The sequence below is a fragment of the Microcaecilia unicolor genome, chromosome 3 (assembly GCF_901765095.1).
Source record: "Microcaecilia unicolor chromosome 3, aMicUni1.1, whole genome shotgun sequence".
NCBI classification, from domain to species: Eukaryota; Metazoa; Chordata; class Amphibia; order Gymnophiona; family Siphonopidae; genus Microcaecilia; species Microcaecilia unicolor.
Window position 1 is genome coordinate 436448160 of NC_044033.1, and position 25120 is coordinate 436473279.

Below are 25120 nucleotides of genomic sequence, written 5' to 3' on the forward strand. Positions count from 1 at the left end.
TCGGCTTACCTTCCACATGGAAATGGTATGCACTGATTGCACTAAGGTGAACTCTTACAGAGTTGGTCTTGAGACCAGACTCAGACAAGTGCAGAAGGTATTCAAGCAGGGTCTGTGTAGGACAAGAGCGAGGATCTAGGGCCTTGCTGTCACACCAGACGGCAAACCTCCTCCAATGAAAGAAGTAACTTCTCTTAGTGGAGTCTTTCCTGGAAGCAAGCAAGATGCGGGAGACACCCTCTGGCAGACCCAAAGAGGCAAAGTCTACGCCCTCAACATCCAGGCCGTGAGAGCCAGGGACCGGAGGTTGGGATGCAGAAGAGCCCCTTCGTCCTGCGTGATGAGGGTCGGAAAACACTCCAATCTCCACGGTTCTTCGGAGGATAACTCCAGAAGAAGAGGGAACCAGATCTGACGCGGCCAAAAAGGAGCAATCAGGATCATGGTGCCTCGGTCTTGCTTGAGTTTCAACAAAGTCTTCCCCACCAGAGGAATGGGAGGATAAGCATACAGCAGGCCCTCCCCCCAATCGAGGAGGAAGGCATCCGATGCCAGTCTGCCGGTGGCCTGAAGCCTGGAACAGAACTGAGGGACTTTGTGGTTTGCTCGAGATGCGAAGAGATCCACCAAGGGGGTGCCCCACGCTTGGAAGATCTGGCGCACCACTCGGGAGTTGAGCGACCACTCGTGAGGTTGCATAATCCTGCTCAACCTGTCGGCCAGACTGTTGTTTACGCCTGCCAGATATGTGGCTTGGAGCACCATGCCGTTCCGGCGAGCCCAGGTCCACATGCTGACGGCTTCCTGACACAGGGGGCGAGATCCGGTGCCCCCCTGCTTGTTTACATAATACATGGCAACCTGGTTGTCTGTCTGAATTTGAATAATTTGGTGGGACAGCCGATCTCTGAAAGCCTTCAGAGCGTTCCAGATCGCTCGTAACTCCAGAAGATTGATCTGTAGATCGCGTTCCTGGAGGGACCAGCTTCCTTGAGTGTGGAGCCCATCGACATGAGCTCCCCATCCCAGGAGAGACGCATCCGTGGTCAGCACTTTTTGTGGCTGAGGAATTTGGAAGGGACGTCCCAGAGTCAAATTGGTCCAAATCGTCCACCAATACAGGGATTCGAGAAAACTCGTGGACAGGTGGATCACGTCCTCTAGACCCCCAGCGGCCTGATACCACTGGGAGGCTAGGGTCCATTGAGCAGATCTCATGTGAAGGCGGGCCATGGGAGTCACATGAACTGTGGAGGCCATGTGGCCCAGCAATCTCAACATCTGCCGAGCTGTGATCTGCTGGGACGCTCGCACCCGGGAGACGAGGGACAACAAGTTGTTGGCTCTCGTCTCTGGGAGATAGGCGCGAGCCGTCCGAGAATCCAGCAGAGCTCCTATAAATTCGAGGTTCTGCACTGGAAGAAGATGGGACTTTGGGTAATTTATCACAAACCCAGTAGCTCCAGAAGGCGAATAGTCATCTGCATGGACTGCAGGGCTCCTGCCTCGGACGTGCTCTTTACCAGCCAATCGTCGAGATATGGGAACACGTGTACTCCCAGCCTGCGAAGTGCCGCTGCTACCACAGCTAGGCACTTTGTGAACACCCTGGGCGCAGAGGCGAGCCCAAAGGGTAGCACACAGTACTGGAAGTGGCGTGTGCCCAACTGAAATCGCAGATACTGTCTGTGAGCTGGCAGTATCGGGATATGTGTGTAGGCATCCTTCAAGTCCAGAGAGCATAGCCAATCGTTTTGCTGAATCATGGGGAGAAGGGTGCCCAGGGAAAGCATCCTGAACTTTTCTTTTACGAGATATTTGTTCAGGGCCCTTAGGTCTAGGATGGGACGCATCCCCCCTGTTTTCTTTTCCACAAGGAAGTACCTGGAATAGAATCCCAGCCCTTCTTGCCCGGATGGCACGGGCTCGACCGCATTGGCGCTGAGAAGGGCGGAGAGTTCCTCTGCAAGTACCCTCTTGTGTTGGAAGCTGTAAGACTGAGCTCCCGGTGGACAATTTGGAGGTTTTGAGGTCAAATTGAGGGTGTACCCCTGCCGGACTATTTGCAGAACCCACTGATCGGAGGTTATGAGAGGCCACCTTTGGTGAAAAGCTTTCAACCTCCCTCCGACTGGCAGGTCGCCCGGCACGGACACTTGGATGTCGGCTATGCTCTGCTGGAGCCAGTCAAAAGCTCGCCCCTTGCTTTTGCTGGGGAGCCGCGGGGCCTTGCTGAGTCGCACGCTGCTGACGAGAGCGAGCGCGCTGGGGCTTAGCCTGGGCCGCAGGCTGTCGGGAAGGAGGATTGTACCTACGCTTACCAGAAGAGTAGGGAACAGTCTTCCTTCCCCCGAAAAATCGTCTACCTGTAGAGGTAGAAGCTGAAGGCTGCCGGCGGGCGAATTTGTCGAATGCGGTGTCCCGCTGGTGGAGAGACTCTACCACCTGTTCGACTTTTTCGCCAAAAATGTTGTCCGCACGGCAAGGCGAGTCCGCAATCCGCTGCTGGATTCTATTCTCCAGGTCGGCGGCACGCAGCCATGAGAGCCTGCGCATCACCACACCTTGAGCAGCGGCCCTGGACGCAACATCAAAAGTGTCATAAACTCCTCTGGCCAGGAATTTTCTGCACGCCTTCAGCTGCCTGACCACCTCCTGAAAAGGCTTGGCTTGCTCAGGGGGAAGAGCATCAACCAAGCCCGCCAACTGCCGCACATTGTTCCGCATGTGTATGCTCGTGTAGAGCTGGTAAGACTGGATCTTGGACACGAGCATAGAGGAATGGTAGGCCTTCCTCCCAAAGGAGTCTAAGGTTCTAGCGTCCTTGCCCGGGGGCGCCGAAGCATGTTCCCTAGAACTCTTAGCCTTCTTTAGGGCCAAATCCACAACTCCAGAGTCGTGAGGCAACTGAGTGCGCATCAGCTCTGGGTCCCCATGGATCCGGTACTGGGACTCGATCTTCTTGGGAATGTGGGGATTAGTTAAGGGTTTCGTCCAGTTCGCAAGCAATGTCTTTTTTAGGACATGGTGCAAGGGAACGGTGGACGCTTCCTTAGGTGGAGAAGGATAGTCCAGGAGCTCAAACATTTCAGCCCTGGGCTCGTCCTCCACAACCACCGGGAAGGGGATGGCCGTAGACATCTCCCGGACAAAGGAAGCAAAAGACAGACTCTCGGGAGGAGAAAGCTGTCTTTCAGGAGAGGGAGTGGGATCAGAAGGAAGACCCTCAGACTCCTCGTCAGAGAAATATCTAGGATCTTCCTCTTCCTCCCACGAGGCCTCACCCTCGGTGTCAGACACAAGTTCACGAACCTGTGTCTGCAACCTCGCCCTGCTCGACTCAGTGGAGCCACGTCCACGATGGGGGCGTCGAGAGGTAGACTCCCTCGCCCGCATCGGCGAAGCTCCCTCCGCCGACGTAGTCGGGGAGCCTTCCTGGGAGGTGGCCGCTGCCGGCACCGCACGCGGTACCGACGTCGGGGACCTCAACCTGGGCGATGGGCCAGCCGGCGCCACGCTCGACGGTACCGGAGGCGCAAGCACCGCCGGTACCGGAGGGGTAGGGCGCAACAGCTCTCCCAGAATCTCTGGGAGAACGGCCCGGAGGCTCTCGTTTAGAGCGGCTGCAGAGAAAGGCTGTGAGGTCGATGCAGGCGTCGACGTCAGGACCTGTTCCGGGCGAGGAGGCTGTTCCGGGCTGTCCAGAGTGGAGCGCATCGACACCTCTTGGACAGAGGGTGAGCGGTCCTCTCGGTGCCGATGCCTGCTGGGTGCCGAATCCCTCGGCGACCCAGAGCTCTCGGTGCCGACACGGGGAGGAGACCGGTGTCGATGCTTCTTCGACTTCTTCCGAAGCATGTCACCGGAGCTCCCCGGCACCGACGAGGCGGACGTAGAATCCATCCGTCGCTTCCTCGGGGCCGAGGCCGAAGAAGGTCGGTCTCGGGGGGGCTGTACCGCAGGAGCCCTCAGGGTGGGAGGAGACCCACCCGAAGGCTCACCGCCACCAGCAGGGGAATGGACAGCCCTCACCTGCACTCCTGACGATGCACCACCGTCCGACGACATCAGCAGACGAGGTCCCGGTACCACCGACGTCGATGCAGCTATCCGATGTCTCGGCGCCGATGCAGAGGCCCGATGCCTCGATGCACTCGATGCAAGGGCGGCCGAGGAAGATGGTCTGGACGCTGACGACGTCGATGCACTCGAAGATCCCGGTGCCGATGCCGACGAAGAGCCCGAGAACAAAACGTTCCACTGGGCTAGTCTCGCTACCTGAGTCCGCCTTTGAAGCAGGGAACACAGACTGCAGTTCTGAGGGCGGTGCTCGGCCCCCAGACACTGAAGACACGACGAGTGTCGATCAGTGAGCGAGATAACCCGGGCGCACTGGGTGCACTTCTTGAAGCCGCTGGAAGGCTTCGATGTCATGGGCGGAAAAATCACGCCGGCGAAATCAAAGTCCGAAATGACGGAAAAAGAGCACCAAAAACTTTAGAGGGAGAAAATCTCGACCGAGGCCGAAAAGAGGCCTACCCCGACGACGAAAGAAAACTTATCGGGGCCAAAAGCTGGAAATACGGGGAGGATTGAAACGGAACCCGGTGGAGGGGTTCCGGAGCACTTCCCGAGTAGAAGAAAAGCTTTTCCGAAGAAAAAACACGTTCAACAATATGGACGCGCGAGGTCGACTCTCGGGGCTCGACACGGCGAAAAATACAACCGTACCGAGTGCGGACAAAAGAAGACTGGCCGGCTCGAGCCGGTTTCGGGCGGGAAGACGGCCGCGCATGCGCGGTGCGCGCGGGCGCGCGAGGGCTAGCAAAGGACTTTGCTAGTGAAGATTCCGATTGGAGGGGCTGCCGTGGACGTCACCCATCAGTGAGAACAAGCAGCCTGCTTGTCCTCGGAGAAAAGAAGTTACAGAGGGGAACCTAGGTCCCTGAAAGATTTCAATTTTTGAGTGGCCTGAGTCACTGAGAATGCAAGGTTCATTGAATCTGTCTCATTCTGAGGTGCCAAGGAAACCTAATGATGATCCCCTTGGCAAAACTCCTATCAAACCATAACCTCAACCCATATATATACGCCGATGATGTAACAATATACATCCCTTTCAAACAAGACATCAAAGAAATCTCCAATGAAATCAACCAAAGTCTACACATCATGAACACCTGGGCAGACGCATTTCGTCTGAAATTAAATGCAGAAAAATCTCAGTGCCTGATACTTACTTCCCAATACAACACGAAGGAATTCACCGCTATAAATACACCAAAACTAAACCTTCCAATCTCAGAAACACTAAAAATCCTTGGAGTTACCATCGACCGCCACCTAACACTCGAAACCCATGCAAACAACACAACAAAAAAAATGTTCTACTGCATGTGGAAACTGAAAAGAATAAGACTATTCTTCCCAAGATCCATCTTCCGCAGCTTAGTGCAATCCCTCGTACTCAGCCATCTGGACTACTGCAACTCACTGTACGCAGGCTGCAAAGAGCAAATACTGAGGAAACTTCAAACAGCCCAGAATACAGCAGCCAGACTCATATTCGGAAAACCAAAATATGAAAAGTGCAAAACCATTACGAGAGAAGCTACACTGGCTCCCACTCAAGGAACGCATTACTTTTAAAGTATGCACACTAGTCCACAAAATTATTCACGGAGAAGCCCCAGCCTACGTCTGAGTTAATCGACTTACCACCCAGAAACGCTAAAAAATCATCCAGAACTTTCCTCAACCTCCACTTTCCTAATTGCAAGGGCCTGAAATACAAGGCGCTGCACGCGTCAACCTTTTCTTACATGAGCACACAGGACTGGAACGCGCTGCCACGTGGCCTGAAAACGATCTGCGAACAAACCAACTTCCGCAAATTATTGAAAACACATCTTTTTGAGAAAATTTACGGAAAGAACCAAAACACATAAATCCACACTCACTGTTCAGTAATACATCAACACATCCACTATGAATTTTCTATCCTGAAACCTCACCACACATATACGTCTACTCACAAAAAAAAAAAAAAAAATACATATCATATGTTTTCTGTCATGATATATTGCCCCTTGGCTCCTCGTTGTTTCCTTCCAATGTTTCAACGTTCTTTTCCATCGATATATTCCTCAACGTTACTTTGATTTTGTCTCGTATAACTCTTCACAATGTAATCCATAACCGAATTGTAACAAAATGTATTTCCATCATTCATAATGTATTGTAAGCCACACTGAGCCCGCAAAAAGGTGGGAAAATGTGGGATATAAATGCAATAAATAAAAATAAAAAAATACTGTTGAGGCCATATGGTCCTACAACCTCAATATTCTCCATGTATACCTGCTGACTCAGAATCATCTGAAATCATGGACATAGGCCTTTGCTTGAGCCATGTCTAGCAGAGCTTCTGTGAATTCCAATTGAGGTGTTGGGCTTGTGTGTGACTTTGGGTAGTATATAATGAACCCTAATGACTCCAGCACTTGGAATGGTTACACATGAATTTCTGAGCTTCTTTTCAAGATGGACTTTTGATCAAGCAATTGACCAGATAGCATTTCACGGTCTGCATGGCTACACTGACAGATATTTACAGACATTTTGCAAAAAGATGTGGAGTAGGCACTAGGCAGCAGAACTCAACAGCAGCAGAGATGGTGCCTTATATAGAAACATAGTAAATGGAAGCAGATTAAACCAGCATGGCCCATCCAGTCTGCCCAAAAAGGTAGGGCTGTACCTGCAACTTTGTATGGGTTCCCCCCTTTTGTCCTTAGGATTGTAACTGTGGAACAACGAAGGCAAAGAGGTCCCATGCAATGATGTGAAGAAAACGTTATGCACAACATTGTCTCTCAAAAGCTTCCAGATCTGAGCTGGAGTCTTTTTACTGTGTAGGCTCTGTCAGATTACATTATCCAGTTGTGAGATTTGTGATCTTGTTGGTCCTCTGAGAAAATGTGGCAGAAAGATACAGATATATTCTCAATTATTTTGAGTGCCACTGACTTGATGAAAAACAAATTTCCAGGTGCACCTTGACAAGCTGCCTTTATATATTGTATCCTGTGAATACCAAAAAGCAGCTCTCTCGCATAATGCGAGCACTAGCATTAAACTTGAGAGACTAAAATCATATCCAGCACAACCTGGTTTAGGAGTATGGTTCATTACAGGCATTGTCCCCTGAATTCTATATATGGTGACTAGAGCTCCGTGCACAAATCAGCCTGTGCAGCAGACGTGTGTGTAACTTAATTGGGTAACAAGCCAATCAGCACTGATAACTGGATGCAAACAAGCAATTATTGGTACTGACTGGCACTAATTAGGATTTACACCACAGCTCCCTAAATGTATTCTATAAAGCAATGCATGTAAAGCAGACTGTATGGATCTCAAAAGGGGACGTGGCCATAGGAGGGGCATGGGCGTTCCTAACATATACACACAGTGTTATAGAATATGACCGATCTGTGCCTAAATTAGTCATGTGCTTTTATACAAGGTTTTAGTTGGCGTAAATGGCTGCGGCTAAATTTAGTCGCAGGAACAGGTGCTACGTGTATTCTATAAACCGTGCCTAACTTTAGGAGAGGTTTATAGAATAGTACTAAGTATGTTTTTTTCGGTGCCCATTTTTTTTAGGCGCCATATATAGAATCTATGCTTGTATGTGCAAAAGTAACCTATTTGGATACACTATCCCACAGTATTCACCAGCTCTGACAATTTACATTAAGGGGTGAAGTTATTAACATGAGCCAACGTTAAGACTTATTTTACTGTTAATTCAAGTCTAATTGCATAAAATGGAACCTGTGCTAAAATAGTATGATTTAGTGGTAAAAACAACAAGTTTCCAAGTTTATTAAGATCTTCTACCCTGCCCATCAAATTAATGTCTGGGAGGCTTACATTCTAAATGTAAACAGGGAGGGGCTGAAAGAGCAGAATGACAAACAGTGAGGGGAAGAGGAGATGAAGTACAATATTTGATAGGAAAGCTGGGTGGAAAAACACAAAAGGATGCCCATGTTGATAACTATGACCCTAAATCATGCAAACTATACTTTCAGTGATAATAGTACTGATGGTACTAGATTGTTAGCTGTATCCTGTATGTTGAAGCCAAACTATTGTGTATTTTGGCAAGTACAGAAAAAGAAACAAGGAAGACTGGTGTGAAAACACTAGCAGCAGTAACTAGACCAGCCTAAAAAAAATACAGTGGATTCTGGTTAATTGAGACACCGCTTAAATCAGGGCGGCCGAATATTTGGCCCAAAACACAGAGAACAGAAACAAAGCACAGTTGTAAAGGGACAACGCACCGTTTGTTTAGGAAAGTAACGTACGTAAAACGTCATTGATACGTCACAAACCCCTGAAGTTTATATAGACTGCCGCGTTTGTATACACATGCTGCTGCGGGGTGTGTAATGTTCCATCTGTGGCATATGCTGAAAAAATGCCAAGGAAAGATCTAACACTCGCAGACAAAATCACCTTGCTAGAAGAACTGAAAAAACAACTGTCAAACACCAGTCAGCACCAACTAGAAGAAATTACAGGAGTGCCTCTGTACAATGGGACCTCTGTACAATGTCCCTGTTGGCCTCCCTATGTACCTCTCTGTCTCCCTCAACTCACTCGTCTGCTACTCTAGCCTCACGAGAACAGATTCGTTCTCTGGGAGCTAGGAGCTCTTTGCATCTAGCACACACATATAACCTCTTGCCAACTAGGAAATAATAAAATATGTGACACAATGCAAAAGACTGGAAAGCACCCCTCTTGTAGCTGGACTGCTGGCTGCATCTTAATATTATAAAGTTTTTAATTAAAAGATCTTAAGGTACTAGGGATATCAGATGACTATAAAGAGCCTTAAGATTATATGGTATAATATGTAATTTATTTAATGTTTGCTTCTCAGAAACTATTACATGTAATTAAAACTCTAATGAAAACTCTCCTCTTGTTGTCCTAATTAGAATAATTGATTATAAAAGAAGAGCCAAGCTAGGGGTGGGTGGGAGCTGGGGACTGAACTAATCCCTGCTGTGCCTTCTTGAATCTATCTGTTAATGCTGTGGCAGAAAATTAAAGTTTAAAAATTGTGGGGAAAAGGGTATGGAGACTAGTTAATAAAGTTTGATTCTTTTTTTTTTTTTAATTTGGTGTATCAATAACCTACAATTCCTCTTTTAAACCCAATCTTTAAGTTACCAAGAACAGAACAAAATAATGTCACTCACCCAGAGAAATGTCCTCTTTTCTGAGAACTTCTCAGAAAGTAAGTTAAGTGGAACCTTTCCTCTCTACATAGTTTGGATTCTAAGGAGACTGCTTCAAACAAACCCTTTGAAGTCAGAGAAATGTCCTCTTCTCTCAGAAATAAAGTTGAGGGACGTTTCTTCTCTATATAGTTTGGATTCTAAGGAGACTCCTTCAAACAATCCCTTTGATCATGCAAAGGAAAATTAATTGTCCTAGCTAGTATTCTGAGGAAAGACCAAAGTATATATCCAGTTCTTTTGCATTTCAACAAATGACATTTGGCTGGTTATGTTGAAATGTTTAAAAAGACAGTATGTACACTGAAATAATACTATTAGTGAATACACAAAAATGGATAACATATGGCACAAGGTCAACAAGGAATTCTCTTGTACACAAAATGGATATTATGTTTCTCAGGAGACCAATCCCATAAGGGTACCTATTTTTTTTTCTTCTTACTATGAGTAGTACAGCTGTGGTAATGTTACTTTGTTTAACAGCAATACCTCTACCGGACCATAAAAGGAAGAAAGATAGAATACATCCTCTTAACAGTTCTATTCAATAAAAAGCTCAGAAGGGAGAAACTAAATTAACATATATAAGCATAAACCCTGCTGCTAATTAACAAGAGGTTCTATGCAGATTAAAACAAAGCATGCAATTTTACTGTTTGCAAAATACTAAATCACTTACTCTCCTAGACTTCGGTCAGAAAACGCAAAAGCATTTCAGAAAAAGGGAGAAAAAACAAATTCTTCAGTTATAGTACACAATCAATATTAATTCAATTCATTAAAAGCATATGAAAATTTTTGCAATCACAGAACATTGCATTTTATGTGAAATTCCCTGCACACTACTGGCTTAGATTTAATGCTTACTTTCATGCATAAGAAAACATTAACTTTAAACTACATTTTGACTACTACAATTTAAGCTGAACAAAACATTACAAATACAAGAAATAACATCAAAAGTAACTACTACTACTTAGAGAATTCCATGGGGATAAAGTCTGTCCCCTTCCCATCCACGCAGGTTCTGTCTCCGTCCCCATCCCTGCCCCATCCCTGTGGGCTCTGTGCTTATCTACAGAAACCTCAAACTTATGATTTTATATTTAAATCTTATTAAAATATAAAAAGGAATATACTGTGCAAATCTTTATAAATCAAAAACAGAAAATAACAATGAGCAACTATAATAACTCCCCCCCCCCCCCACCACCCTCTACCTTTCCAACCCAAACAATAGCTGACTTCTACTACCCCAAGGAATTCTAATCCACCCTTTTAAAATGTCCAGGGGTACAAAATACAACCCATTCTGTATGCCCTAGCGGGGGAGAAATATGGCTTATGAAGCACTGCTATGATTTTTGAATCTATGAATGAGAAAGTAAATCAACAATCTCAGGATTCAATCTAGCTTTCCTAACTTCCACAGTCCTTCCTACAATAGATGATGGCTTTTTAGAAGATGTGCTGGTAGCAGGAATGTACAGGATCCCCCATGCAAATTTTTGTGGCCAGCATGATTGCTTATTTTTCCAAAAAATCAAAATATCGTCGTATGTATCACTCAAACATAAATAGCAGTCCAGTTCATTAACAGGCTTCAAAGTAGAAAATGACACAGAAACAAAGTTTGTCCCCATCCCCACGGGTTCTGTCCCCATGGTTACCATGGGTCCCACTCCCTGTGTCATTCTCCACTACTACTAGCTACACAGGGATAGAAAAGAAAAATTCAGCACTGCAGCTTTACTATCACTTTGGCACATGTGATTATTCAGAATATCAAAGCAAGAGCAGGAGCTGGGCTCAGAGGCATTATATTCTGCCAACTCAAATGATTAATGAGAGTTTGAAATGCCAAAGGAATAACACTTCTTTCATAGTGTCTGATATAAAGACTGCATTAAAAATCTGCGTTGGGTTTTGAACACAACTTTTTTTTTATTTTTTTTTACTTTCATGAAGTAAAAAACGTGAACCAAATGTAAGTAAATGTAACTGTTGGAACTTGAACTTCCATTTTAAAGTCAAAGTTAGAGGAAGACGTTAAGCTTAACACCTAATTACTGCATAAGAGGCTCTCTGGTACTGTGCCCTGGAACCAGAGTGCCCCTAATCCACCTAACTACCCACTTTCACATTTCCATCCCCAGTAAGGTCAACTGATACTGGAGACCTCAAGAGAACCCATGTCATTTTTAAAATTTTTTTTTTTTTTTTTTTTTTTAACTGCCAGCCAGCAAACACAGAGAAGGAAGAAGGAGCAGCAGGCAGCTGTGGCAACTTTCCTTAGCACAGATATATATTGGGAGAAAATTAGTGGATCCTTTTTATTGTGGATATTTGGGAAATTGACTGGATAGGTATGTCCCATGGACTTGGTTGAAACCACTGCCTTAACCAACTGCTTTGGACAACCAGAAAGTTTAAGAACTACTGCCCACACTCTCTCCTTTCCGTATTTCAAAAGTCTTAGTAAAGTCAACAAACCTCACAAAAGACCTTGCTAACATGGCTTTTTCACATACCTGTATATAATATGTAAAACCACTTTGGTTGTACCACAGAAAGGTGGCATATAAAATGCATGACCCATATTTGGCCAAGAAAAAATTTGTTTTTTATATTTAAATTACTAACTTATCCAAATCCAAGATTAAGTGAGTTATATGAGTTTTTCCCTGTCTGAAACAGCACACAGAGTAGTTATACCTGAGGCAACAGAGGATGAAGTGACTTGCCTAAGGTAAAGAGTCATGAAGACAAATGGGATTTGAATCTTTTTATCCCTCATTCACAACCAAGTTGCTATTTCTCTACTCCGGTTTCCCAACACAGTAGAATGTAGCCCATTTCTTCCTGCTTGTTTAAGTCAAACATAACCACCACATTGTAGAATGGATCAAGATAATTTTGTCAACTGATTTTTGAACCCTTTACAGCTCAACGTATTTTTGTAATGACCTACAAGTGACATGCTTAATAGGGGCTCGTGTATATGGTAGCTCAAGATTTTATATGTACTAGAAAAGGAAGCAATAATTACAGAAAGATCTGCAGGCTTATTTTCAAAAGAGAAGGGCGCCCATCTTTCATCACAAAATCGGGAGATGGGCGTCCTTCTCCCAGGGTCACCCAAATCAGCATAATCGAAAGCCGATTTTGGGCGTTCCCAACTGCTTCCCGTCATGGGGACGACCAAAGTTCCTGGGGGCATGTCGGAGGGATAGCGAAGGCGCGACTGGGGCGTGCTTAACACATGGGCATCCTCGGCCGATAATGAAAAAAAGAAGGGCGTCTTCGACAAGCACTTGGCCAACTTTACTTGGTCCATTTTTTCTTGCGACCAAGCCTCAAAAAGGTTCCCAAAATGACAAGATGACCACCGGAGGGAATTGGGGATGACCTCCTCTTACTCCTCCAGTGGCCACTAACCCCCTCCCACCCTTAAAAAAAAAAAACTAAAAATATTTTTTGCCAGCCTCAAATGTCATACCCAGCTCCATGACAGCAGTATGCAGGTCCCTGGAGCAGTTTTGGTGGGCGCAGTGCACTTCAGGCAGCCAGACCCAGGCCCCCCCCCCCCCCCACCTGTTACACTTGTGGTAGTAAATGTGAGCCCTCCAAAACTCACCCAAAACCCACTGTACCCACATGTAGGTGCCTCCCTTCACCCCTTAGGACTATGGCAGTGGTGTACAGTTGTGGGGAGTGGATTTGGGGGGGGGGGGGGGTTGGGGGGCTTAGCACCCAAGGTAAGGGAGCTATGCACCTGGGAGCAATTTTTGAAGTCCACTGCAGTGCCCCCTAGGGTGCCCAGTTCGTGTCCTGGCATGTCAGGGGGACACTGCACTACGAATGCTGGCTCCTCCCACGACCAAAGGGCTTGCATTTGGTCGTTTCTGAGATGGGCATCCTCGGATTCCATTATCGCCGAAAACCAGGGATGACATCTCTAAGGACGACGATCTCTAAAGTTGACCTAACTGTTGAGATTTGGGCGTCCCCGACCGTATTATTGAAATGAAAGATGGACGCCCATCTTGTTTCGATAATACGGGTTTCCCCGCCCCTTCGCCGGGACATCCTGCGAGGATGTCCTCAGGAAAACTTGGACGCCCCATTCGATTATGCCCCTCCTGATAAACCCTACATGATCTAGGAGTAGTTGAATAAATTGCTATAGATTACTTAAATGCACTCATGATCTGATTTGTGAGTTTGTGACTGTTGGTTAATTTGTATCAAACTGAAACTTAAACATAAGGCTTCCAGCAAACATATAGAACAATGATTAGTTAACACATTTCTTGGCACTGAATACGATGTACCAAGCTTTCCTAGGAACACTTTCTTCTGATCTTTTCTGTGATACAATGGAGTTTATTTCCATTTTTCTTTTAACTGATATTGTAAAACACAAAGACTGTTAGTATTGCTTTCATGATATCCACAAAATGTGCAGGAGATAAATTTTCATAAACTATAAGCAATGTATGCAAATTTATTTCATGAATATTTATAACAGATATCCCCAAATCATGCCTGATTGGTAGTTTACCAGGGCAGATTTAGGAACCTATAGGTTTACCGCCTATCCATACCTTTTTGTGTACACCTGAGGCCTACATCAAACCATTCTGAACCAATCTGTCACCATTTCCTGTGAATTGCACTTTGGGATGTGACTACAGCCAAATAATTTGCTGCCTGAGTGAAGACTGAATACAACCGCAACTCATTATTCTCTTCTGTGAACACGGTGTCTCAGAGCTTACTTGGCTAAACATAGCCTGGAAGACCTTGTAAATCAAAAATGTTGTATACCAGTTCTAAAGTCTGGTACCATTTCTTGGCCTGTGCTTGGTCTATCATTCAAGACTATGGTCCATCTATCTGCCACTTAATAGCAAGCATCTGACTGGCTCTGCTAGAATCAGTGTGTCCAGTTCATCCAGTCAGAGAACAGACTTGCAGGGCTCAGAGTATAATCAGTATATAGAACTGATGAGCAACAGTTAACACCTAAGTGTAACATCTCCATACCACCTAAGGAACAGCAGAGTAAAACCTATGAGAAACAACTAAAAAGTAACCAAGAAAGAAGCAGCAAAGCCAGTTTTACTCTCAGATGCCAGAGAAACATACACTTTGTGGAGCTGTGGAACATTATCTCATTAGAACCTTTGTGCATTTGAGCCCACAGCTGGCACAGGAGCTATATGAAGGATAAGCCAGCTTGGAGCTCAGAAAGTGAAAAACAACCATTCCAACTGCTGGTGCATAGTTCAGGGGTAAAGTAGACAGGATTTCTTTTGTTTCCAAAGTGCAAATCAGGCTACTTTGGTTCTAAGTGTTACTTCTGTTTGTTCATTAGTGAGACTATTGTTTTACTAGGAACAAATTAATAGCTGCAGTAGTTGCTATTATTATTATTGTGTCAAATTGCTGATAAGAATTATGGCTACATGGTTTGTTGCTACACATTGGGTAACTTCCTGTTTACTTTTTAAAATTTTATATGGACTTTGTCCAGAATATCTTCTTCCTCTAGCTCCTTGTAAGAGGAGCAGACACACAGAACACATTTTCAGTTCCTTCACCATCCTCCTTGAAGTTCAATTCTTCCTGCAAAAAGTTATTTAGTTTTGCAGCAGTTGTATCTTGGAATTCTATGCCATTAGATCTTTGAATGGAACAGAATTATTTGAAATTCCATATAATGATGAAATTTTGGCTATTTTAGAAGTATTTTAACAGTCAGATGGTTTTTGTTTAGTCTATTACTTCAAGTTGTTTGTGATATTTTTGCTGATAATGTTTGCTTTGTAAGCCATTTTGAGCCAATGGTTGATACAGTATATAAGAACTGCTGTTATGTTATTTTATGTTATATATATCTATATATATTACCAATAAAATATAGTGTTTTCTGAACAAAGCACATTCCTCCTTATTGCCAGCTTACATGATTCAAACGTTTGGGGCATGTGCTTAGCACCAAAGCCAAGAATAATCACCTTATCTTTTGAACTTACAAACCACTGATCTAGAAGATTCCTGGAGGTAAATAGTGAAATATCCTTCATATTAACAGAAGTAAAATGAATGCAGTAAAATACTGAGATATGCTGAAATGCTGGGATTTCTGAAGGGCAGTATCATCTTAATGACATTTGCAGTAGTTGTTTACAGGTTTGTTACTTGAAATGGCAAGGAACTGATTCAGGGATGTGGTTACAAGATAAAGTTCATGTATATATGGTATGGACATTAAAAAGATGCACATTCATTCATTCCTAGGGAAACCAGATCCTGGAAGGAACTGCCAGGACTCACAATGTCAGAGCCATGGAAGTAATTGCCCACCTGAAGTCAGCCTCCACAGAAAAGATTTGAAAGACTATAACAAGAACATAAAAACGTAAGTATTGCCAAACTGGGAGAGACCTAAGGTCCATCAATCACAGTATCCTGTTTCCAACAGTGGCCAATCCAGGTCACCAGTACCTGGCAAGATCCGAAAACAGTACAATACATTTTATGCTGCTTATCCTAGAAATAAGCAGTGGATTTTCCCCAAGTCATCTTAATAATGGCTTAGGGACTTTTCTTTTAAGAAGATAGCCAAACCTTTTTTAAACCCCGCTAACTGCTTTTACTACATTCTCTGGCAACGAATTCCAGAGTTTAATTATACATTGAGTGAAAAAATATTTTCTCCAACTTTGTAGCTTCATTGTGTGCCCCCTACTCCTAGTATTTTTGGAAAGAGTAAACAAGCGATTCACGTCTACCCATTCCATTCATTATTTTATAGACCTCTATCATATCTCCCCTCAGCTGACTTTTCTCCAAGCTGAAGAGCTCTAGCTGCTTCAGACTTTCCTCATTGGGAAATCTTCTCATCCCCTTTATCATTTTTGTCGCCCTTCTTCTTATTCCACTATATCTTTTTTAGATGCGGTGACCAAAATTGCACACAGTATTCAAGGTGCATTCGCACCATAGAGTGATACAAAGACATTATAATGTCCTCATTTTTGTTTTACATTCCTTTCCTAATAATTCCTAACATTCTATTTGCTTTCTTAGCCACTGCCACACACTGAGAAGAGGGTTTCAACATATCATCAATGATGACATCTAGATCCTTTTGCTGGTCGGTGTCTCCTAAAATTGCATCACGTAGCTATAGTTCGGGTTCCTCTTTCCCAAATGCATCACTTTGCATTTGCTCACATTAAACATCATCTGCCATTTGGATGCCCAGTCTCGTAAGGTTCTCTTGCAAAAAACATACCAAAACAACTCCTTTGAGCACAGCAATTTTTTATAAATATCTTGCAAAAATATCATAAAATAGCCATACTGGGTCAGACCAATGGTCCATCAAGCTCACTATCCTGTTTCCAACCGTGGCAAATCCAGGTCACAAGTACTACTACTACTACTATTTAACATTTCTATAGCGCTACAAGGCATACGCAGCGCGTACACCATACACAAAAAAGACAGTCCCACCTTGCATAAACAAAATATCACATTACCTCGTATCAAAATTATTTTATATGAACTCATCTGTTCAAATGCATCCAAATCTTTCTCTTAAAAATGTCTGAATGCCCAATGAAGGCCTTCATTTCACTAGCAAACTAAGGGCCTCTTATCAAACTGTGCTAACAGACCCCAATATGACAATGCCAACAAAGCCCATTCACTCTAAATGGGCTTCATCAGCATTGCCACATGGGAACTGCTAGTGTGGCTTGATATAAGAGGCCCTAAATGATTCAAGAAAGGAACTTGTGCTGAACTCTCCTCAATATGTGTTAAGGAGAGTTCACAGTAAGTTCCACACGGAAGCAGCTAGTTTGCTAGCAAAACAAAGGCCTCTGTTAGGCATTTGGACATTGTTCAAGAGAAAGATCTGGACACTTTTGATTAGTGCGCAGAAACATGTTTTTTTTATATTATATTATATTATGTTATATTGTGATGATATTTTTGCATGATACTTTATAAACACTAGTATGTTCAAAAGAGTTTTATAGGACCAATGAATACATTTTTCTTTTTCTTTTGTTGTTTCAATAAATGTTTATTAAAGTTTTGGTGTAACAATGAAAAAAAAACCCAACATAAACACAACAGCTCCATTGTACAAAAGAATATCAAACCTCACCATCAAGATCACCTCCCTATCCCTCAGCCCCTATCACCTGCCACTACTATGGCAGGGCAGCAAGTGGTTCCTTGCCAAATCCAGAGGCCACTACTCCATCCTTATCCTCCTTGATCTATCCGCCGCGTTTGACACTGTCAATCATGATCTACTTCTCGCCACACTGTCCTCATTTGGGTTCCAGGGCTCTGTCCTCTCCTGGTTCTCCTCCTATCTCTCTCACCGCACCTTCAGAGTACACTCTCATGGTTCTTCCTCCACCCCCATCCCGCTCTCTGTTGGAGTTCCCCAGGGATCTGTCCTTGGACCCCTTCTTTTTTCAATCTACACCTCTTCCCTGGGCTCACTGATCTCATCTCATGGTTTCCAGTATCATCTTTATGCTAATGACACCCAGCTGTATCTCTACACACCAGAGATCACCGTGGAGACCCAGACCAAGGTATCGGCCTGCTTATCCGACATTGCTGCATGGATGTCCAACCGCCACCTGAAACTGAACATGTCCAAGACCGAGCTTATCGTCTTTCCACCAAAGACCACCTCTCCTCTTCCTCTGCTCTCGATCTCAGTTGATAACACCCTCATCCTCCCCGTCTCATCTGCCCGCAACCTCGGAGTCATCTTCGACTCCTCCCTCTCCTTCTCTGCGCATATCCAGCAGACAGCCAAGACCTGTCGTTTCTTTCTCTTTAACATCAGCAAAATTCGCCCTTTCCTCTCTAAACACACCACCCGAACTCTCATCCATGCTCTCATTACCTCTCGCCTTGACTACTGCAACCTTCTCCTCACTGGCCTCCCACTTAGCCATCTATCCCCCCTTCAATCCGTTCAGAACTCTGCTGCATGTCTTATATTCCGCCTGAACCGATATACTCATATCACCCCTCTCCTCAGGTCGCTTCACTGGCTTCCGATCAGATACCGCATACAGTTCAAGCTTCTCCTCACCTACAAATGTACTCAGTCTGCAGCCCCTCATTACCTCTCCACCCTCATCTCCCCTTACGTTCCCGCCCGAAACCTCCGCTCACAGGACAAATCCCTCCTCTCAGTACCCTTCTCCACCAACGCCAACTCCAGGCTCCGCCCATTCTGCCTTGCCTCACCCTATGCGTGAATAAACTTCCTGAGCCCCTACGCCAAGCCCCCTCCCTACCCATCTTCAAATCCTTGCTCAAAGCCCACCTCCTCAATTTTGCCTTCGGCACCTAACCTTTATACCTCTCAAGAAATCTAGACTGCCCCAATTTGACTGCCCCTACTTGACTGACTGTACATTTGTCCATTAGATTGTAAGCTCTTTGAGCAGGGACTGTCCTTCTATGTTAAATTGTACAGCGCTGCGTAACCCTAGTAGCGCTTTAGAAATGTTAAATAGTAGTAGTAGTTCAAGCTGACCTGTTGACATCAACATTACCAACCCCCCACCTCCCCCAGCAAACATTCTAGATGAGTCCGTCCCTCCACTGCATGATCAAAACATCTTCTCGGTGGATCAGTCAACTTCTCAAATACTACTAGCTCTGATAATCTCAGAAAACAGTCTTCCAAAATTAGATCAACTGCCTGTTTTCAAAGGATAGCAATGTCCCACCGAGCTGACCTGATCTGAAGAAGGGTTATCTTCGAAAGCTAATCAAAAAATGTATTAAGTTAGTCCAATAAAAAATGTATCATCTTATTTTCTTTTCTATGTTTTATTTTATTTCTACTGATTACCTTTAAAAATGGACTAACACGGCTACCACATTACTCTACTGTAATCACAGAAAGGCGGTATATCAAACCCATCCCACTTCTCTTCCCTAAAGTACTGATAATCTGGCTCCCTCCCACCCTCAGATCCTCTCTCTTCCTTCCCTCCCTCCCTCTCCTCTTCCCCCAGGACATTATTTCTCTTTGTTTCCTGGGGTCCAATATCTCTCTCTCTTTTCCCTTCCTCCCTCCTTCCCTCCCATTGTCCAGCACTTCTCTCTGACTCCATGACACAACTTGATGGAGAGCAGCACCAAGCTCTTCTCATGGCTGCTAGAGCTCACTCCCTTGGTCATAGTTTCCACAGGTGGCGCCCCCTCCAGTTCTGCAACTCACTTCCCTCCCTCCCAGGGTTTGGCATCTGCCCCCTCTCAACCCCCCCCCCCCCCAGTCTAAACGCAACCTTCTATTGGTCCCCAACAGTGGCAGTGATGTACATATGCTGCCTGCGGTCTGCTCCAAAGCTTTCCCTGCGGCCAGTCCCGCCTCCTCTGACATCACTTCCTGCTTCTGCATAGGAGAACGGGTCAGAGGAAAGCTTCAGATCAGGAGTGGAGGAACAGCCTAGTGGTTAATGCAGCAGACTTTGATCCTGGTGATCTGCGTTTGATTCCCACTGCATCTCCTTGTGACCTTGGACAAGTCACTTAACCCTACATTGCCCCAGGTACAAAAACTTAGATTGTGAGCTTTCTAGGAACAGAGAAAGTACCTGCATATAATATGTACAGCGCAGCGTACATTTAGTAGTGCTACAGAAATGATTAGTAGTACTACAGAAATGATTAGGCAGGGTGCAGGGATATAGAGATGTATGATCTGCTGCCTCTGATTTGGGGCCCTGACCGAATGAATCATGTGAAAAGCCTCATATAGTATGTGTAAGTCAGTACCAGGTACTGTGCCCATAATTGCTCCATTCTAGGAAAATGTTCTACCCGAGGGCTTATGGAGGGCACAGCCAGCCATAAAAGCAGAAATGAGACAAAAAAAAAAAGTTTGCACAATAGCCCAGATTATTGCTTTTATATAAAACAAAACAAAAACCCCACACTCAAAACAGATTGCATATGCTCACCTCTTTCTGCTCTACTTGAAGTGCAGATTTTAAAATATCTCTAAGCTGTGTTAATTGTTTTCTTTCTTCATCTTGTACTTGCTTAATCTAGAATAAAGAATAAAGTTAATTTTTTTAATTTTATTGATAAATTAACTGTTTTTGGCATTTTGTTATTTAAATAAAAACAATATACTGATTTTGCCTTTAAATAAAATGACAGAAAACCTGAGACTTATTCAAAAAGTAAATACTTCCAATTCTAAGCTCCACACTCAGACCAAGAGCAGTACCCTTATTAGACGCATGTCAGTATGACTACAACAGAAACCTATCTTTAAGCGGGAAATCTGCACACTATATGGGTATTTTTTTACAGATGAACTTTGCACTAATTTGCACTAATTTTCAAAAGTAATATATTATATATATATATATATATATATATATAATTTATATAATTTTACTTGAAAATTTCCTAAGAAAAAGGCAACTCCCTCACATTTTTTGTGTGGATACTTCTTTTGACCAAAATTATATATGTTTTAGTTCCCCCACCTCAACCACTTCCAAAAGCAGGTAAAATTATTTATTACCCTGAAAATAGTTTTGAAAATTGATCTCTTAGCAGGGTAATTTTATAACAGTGTGCATGTGTAAGAATTACGCACATCTTTTCTTGTGTAGGCTTTGGTTAATATTCAAACCGAAAATCTGCACATATTTCTGCTTTTAAACTTATCCCAAGAAGTTTCTCCGCTTATATTTATACCTGTTCTTTATTGCATTGATGAAATTTCAAAAGCATGTGCACAAATTTGAACCCCATCCCAAAGAATTCCTCCATTTAGACTTGGTAAAAGATACACATGTATAGGCTGTATGCACATTATATTATCCATGTACAAGCACAACATTTTAAATAATCCTATTTCAGCACACAAAGTACTGTTTAATCATAAATGCTTTTGAAAATTAACCTCCCTGTATCAGGAGACAAGCTAGAACTTCTACAAGGATGCAGTATATCTTGAAACAAGAAATTTCCTGGCTTACTAAAAGCTAACTACATATGTTACCTTCCTATGAGGTAAAAAATTTAAGAACTGAGTATCTCCAATGTACCGTGCCTTATAAAAGTCTGTGTTGGGGAGGGGTTTCTGGGAAGGAGAGAAAATGATAGTTATAAAAAGCTCTTGTGGCTTGATTGTTGCGCTGTGTGATATCAGTGATATTTTTCAGTCTTTGTAACTCTTTCATAAAGAAGTTTATATTTTTTCTGGACAACACATTTTGCATGCTGTGTTGATGCCTGTTGTTACTAAACTACCAATAAAAATCTTCCAGTGTTTTCACTATTCCTGTGTAGTATGCCGATGTTTAACCTTTCCTAAGGAGGAGGTTATCAATAGAAATCAAACAAAATAAAACATGGAAAAGAAAATAAGATGATACCTTTTTTATTGGACATAACTTAATATATTTCTTGATTAGCTTTTGAAGGTTGCCCTTCTTCGTCAGATCGGAAATAAGCAAATGTGCTAGCTGACAGTGTTTATAAGTGAAAACATTCAAGCATTACTATGACAGTCTGACAGGGTGGGAGGATGGGGGTGGGTCGGAGGTATGCATGGGGACATCAAAGCATATCATTGATATTCTAACAGGATGGGTGTGGATAGGTGAGGGGTGGGGTGATCAACAGAGACATACAGCTTTATGGTTTATAATGGGCTAGGAACCCCAGGTCCTTGTTAAGTCCTTTCTGTTGGGTGTTAAAATATTCAATCATTCTGACTTCAAAGGTCTTACGTTCTTATATGGTTTTAAAGTTACCTTTCAGTATTCTCTCTGTGAAATCACTGGTACAGTGTCCTGGTTCTGTCCCTTTATCCAGTCAATCATACATTCATCCACGGAACTATGTACACTATATGTCTAGGTGCCTAATAATGCCCTTTTTTCCCATTGTCTCCTTCTAATGTTTCTATGTTGTTGTCCCATTGTTATACTACCAATGATATTCGAATGTCTAGCACAACTCTGTTCAATGTAATCCATAACCTAGTTGTAACAAATGTATTTCTATTATTCAAGTCTTATTGTAAGCCACACTGAGCCCGCAAATAGGTGGGAAAATGTGGGATACAAATGCAACAAATAAAAAAAATAAAATAAAATAAGTGCTGTCCCACCGGGGTGGGGGCCCTACTGGCTGTATTGTTCATGTGATGTCTATGTAAATTGAATCTTGTCTTAAGCATCTGGCCTGTTTCTCCAATATAGCATCCTTCGTTACATTTTTTACATGGAATGATATATTGGAAGATGAGCAAGTGAAAGATCCCTTGATGTTGAATATTTTCCTTTGTGGGTAACTGTGGGGTCCTGTGAAATATTTTGGCATAGTTTGCAACTGGATAAATTACAGGGACGTGTGCCCTTCTGTTCCTTTTCAGTCTGTGATGGAAGTTTACTTCTGATTAGCTTGTATTTTAAGTTGGGTGGTTGTCGGAAGGCCAGTGATTTCACAGTGAGAATACTGAAAGGTAACTTTAAAACCATACAAGAACGTAAGACCTTTGAAGTCAGAATGATTGAATATTTTAACACCCAACAGAAAGGACTTAACAAGGACCTGGGGTTCCTAGCCCATTATAAACCATAAAGCTGTATGTCTCTGTTGATCACCCCACCCCTCACCTATCCACACCCATCCTGTTAGAATATCAATGATATGCTTTGATGTCCCCATGCATACCTCCGACCCACCCCCATCCTCCCACCCTGTCAGACTGTCATAGTAATGCTTGAATGTTTTCATTTATATACACTGTCAGCTAGCACATTTGCTTATTTCCGATCTGACGAAGAAGGGCAACCTTCAAAAGCTAATCAAGAAATGTATTAAGTTATGTCCAATAAAAAAAGTATCATCTTATTTTCTTTTCCATGTTTTATTATGTTTGATTTCTATTGATAACCTTAAGAGTGGACTAACACGGCTACCACACTCCTCTAAGGAGTAGGAAAAGACTTCAGAAGCTCAGCTGCTAGATTGAAACAGTCACAAAATTGAGCACAATCATCTCTAGGTCCAAACAAAACCAAAGAGAAAGTCAGCACTTCCACAAAAGAATGAACAACAACAAAAAAAAAACTATGTGGAAAGACCACAGAAAAATGTCCCAAGGTGCTAAAAAGAATAAAGTTTATTCACCAATCATAAGGTTACATGAGAAATATAGTCAATGTATGCAAAACTCATTAAAATGTCCATAGGGGACTCAGTCTCAACTTGTGAAAACATATATGCTTTATTGATGGACCCATTGTAAGACTAAAAATTGCAAACAATAAATAAATAAAAGAAGGAATGATGTGCAAATGATCCTAAAAGACACAACACATATCTGGGCCAAGGACCTACCTTACGGCAAATAGCAAAAAGTATGGTTGGAAGATATTACAAAGCGAAGCCAACAAATTACACCAAACGAAGGGGATCTTTTACTAAGGCACACTATCAGATTTAGCACAATCTAATGATTAGGGCATGCTAAAGGAAAATTTATGTTCTTACTTGATAATTTTCTTTCCTTTAATCATACCAGACCAATCCAGACTAATGGGTTATGTCCATCCACCAGCGGAAGGAGACAGAGAAAATAGTTCCAAGTAATCCGCCCCTCAAGGGTATCATGCAGCCCGGAATGTTCAGTATTTCAAATAGCCAAGCACTGGTGCCCTAAAGTCTAGAAGAAAACACGAATACCAAACAGGCAAACTCTTGGAGCCAAGGTGCAGAGCCTCACTGCTCCTGCTCAGCCGAAGGCAACTGCCACCTCTCCTCACAGTAAAGTAGGAGGCAATATGCCATACTAGGCTTGCCCAAGCACATACAGATCCACCCCAGAATCCAAGGAAAGAACTCCATGGTCTCCAATTAACAGGAGTCATACAGAGCTGGCACCACAACAAGTGGCAGGACACTGAATACAGAAGATGAACTAGGCAGTGCAGCAGGAAATCCCACTGAATCATAGTGTTGTGGAACTACTATTCTGGTATGATTAAAGGAAAGAAAATTATCAGGTAAGAACATAATTTTTCCTTCCTTGTCATCTATACCAGACTAGTCCAGACTAATGGGATGTAGCAAAGCAGTTTCCCAAAGACGGCGGGAGAAACTGAAGAAGAGTGCAGAAGGTTGAAAAATCGGCAAACCTATACACACAGGAAAAACCTAGCAGCAGAAGAGGATCTGAACATCTGAACCACCAGGCTATCAAAATGAACAGAGATAGTTACTAGAAAAGGAATCTAAGCTGTAGGACTTGAACTAAAAGTCCTGAGCATTAGAAAAACTAAGTATCCCCCGTCCCGAGAAGCAAAAGAAGTAGCATAGATGCCCATGTCAAAAGAACTCCTCTTGAAAGGAAAGAGTACGCATCTAAAGAACAAAGAGAAGAACCATCTCTCATAGACCTGGGTCCACCTCTACGAACTCTGGTCGGACAGAGACTAAAGTCCCAGGCCCACCAGCCCACCCTCAGTCCAAGATGGTCGGAGGAAGCAACCCTATCAAGTACTACTGAGTATGCACATCCAAACGGTGCGCCACACATCACAGAAGAAAAGGAAGAAATACCCGGGAACCACCTGGACCCCGCGCCTAGTAAGAGAATCAAACTCCCGACTCCAATAAAGAGTTGAGAGAATCAACCAAGTGGAGTGCCCAACTCTCCAGGAGAACTACAAAGAGAGGGCAGCAGCATACCAGGGTACAAC

The 25120-nt window shown here is 43.5% G+C and overlaps 1 protein-coding gene across 5 annotated transcripts in view; it reads right to left on the reverse strand.

The window, feature by feature from the left end:
• Positions 1-25120, reverse strand: part of ASAP2 (ArfGAP with SH3 domain, ankyrin repeat and PH domain 2) — a 333390-nt gene that overhangs the window by 168482 nt on the left and 139788 nt on the right. For all 5 annotated transcript variants that reach the window (XM_030198894.1, XM_030198893.1, XM_030198892.1 and 2 more), the window contains exon 9: positions 20351-20437. In XM_030198894.1, coding sequence (XP_030054754.1) covers positions 20351-20437 — 87 coding nt within the window. The remainder of the gene's footprint in view (positions 1-20350; positions 20438-25120) is intronic.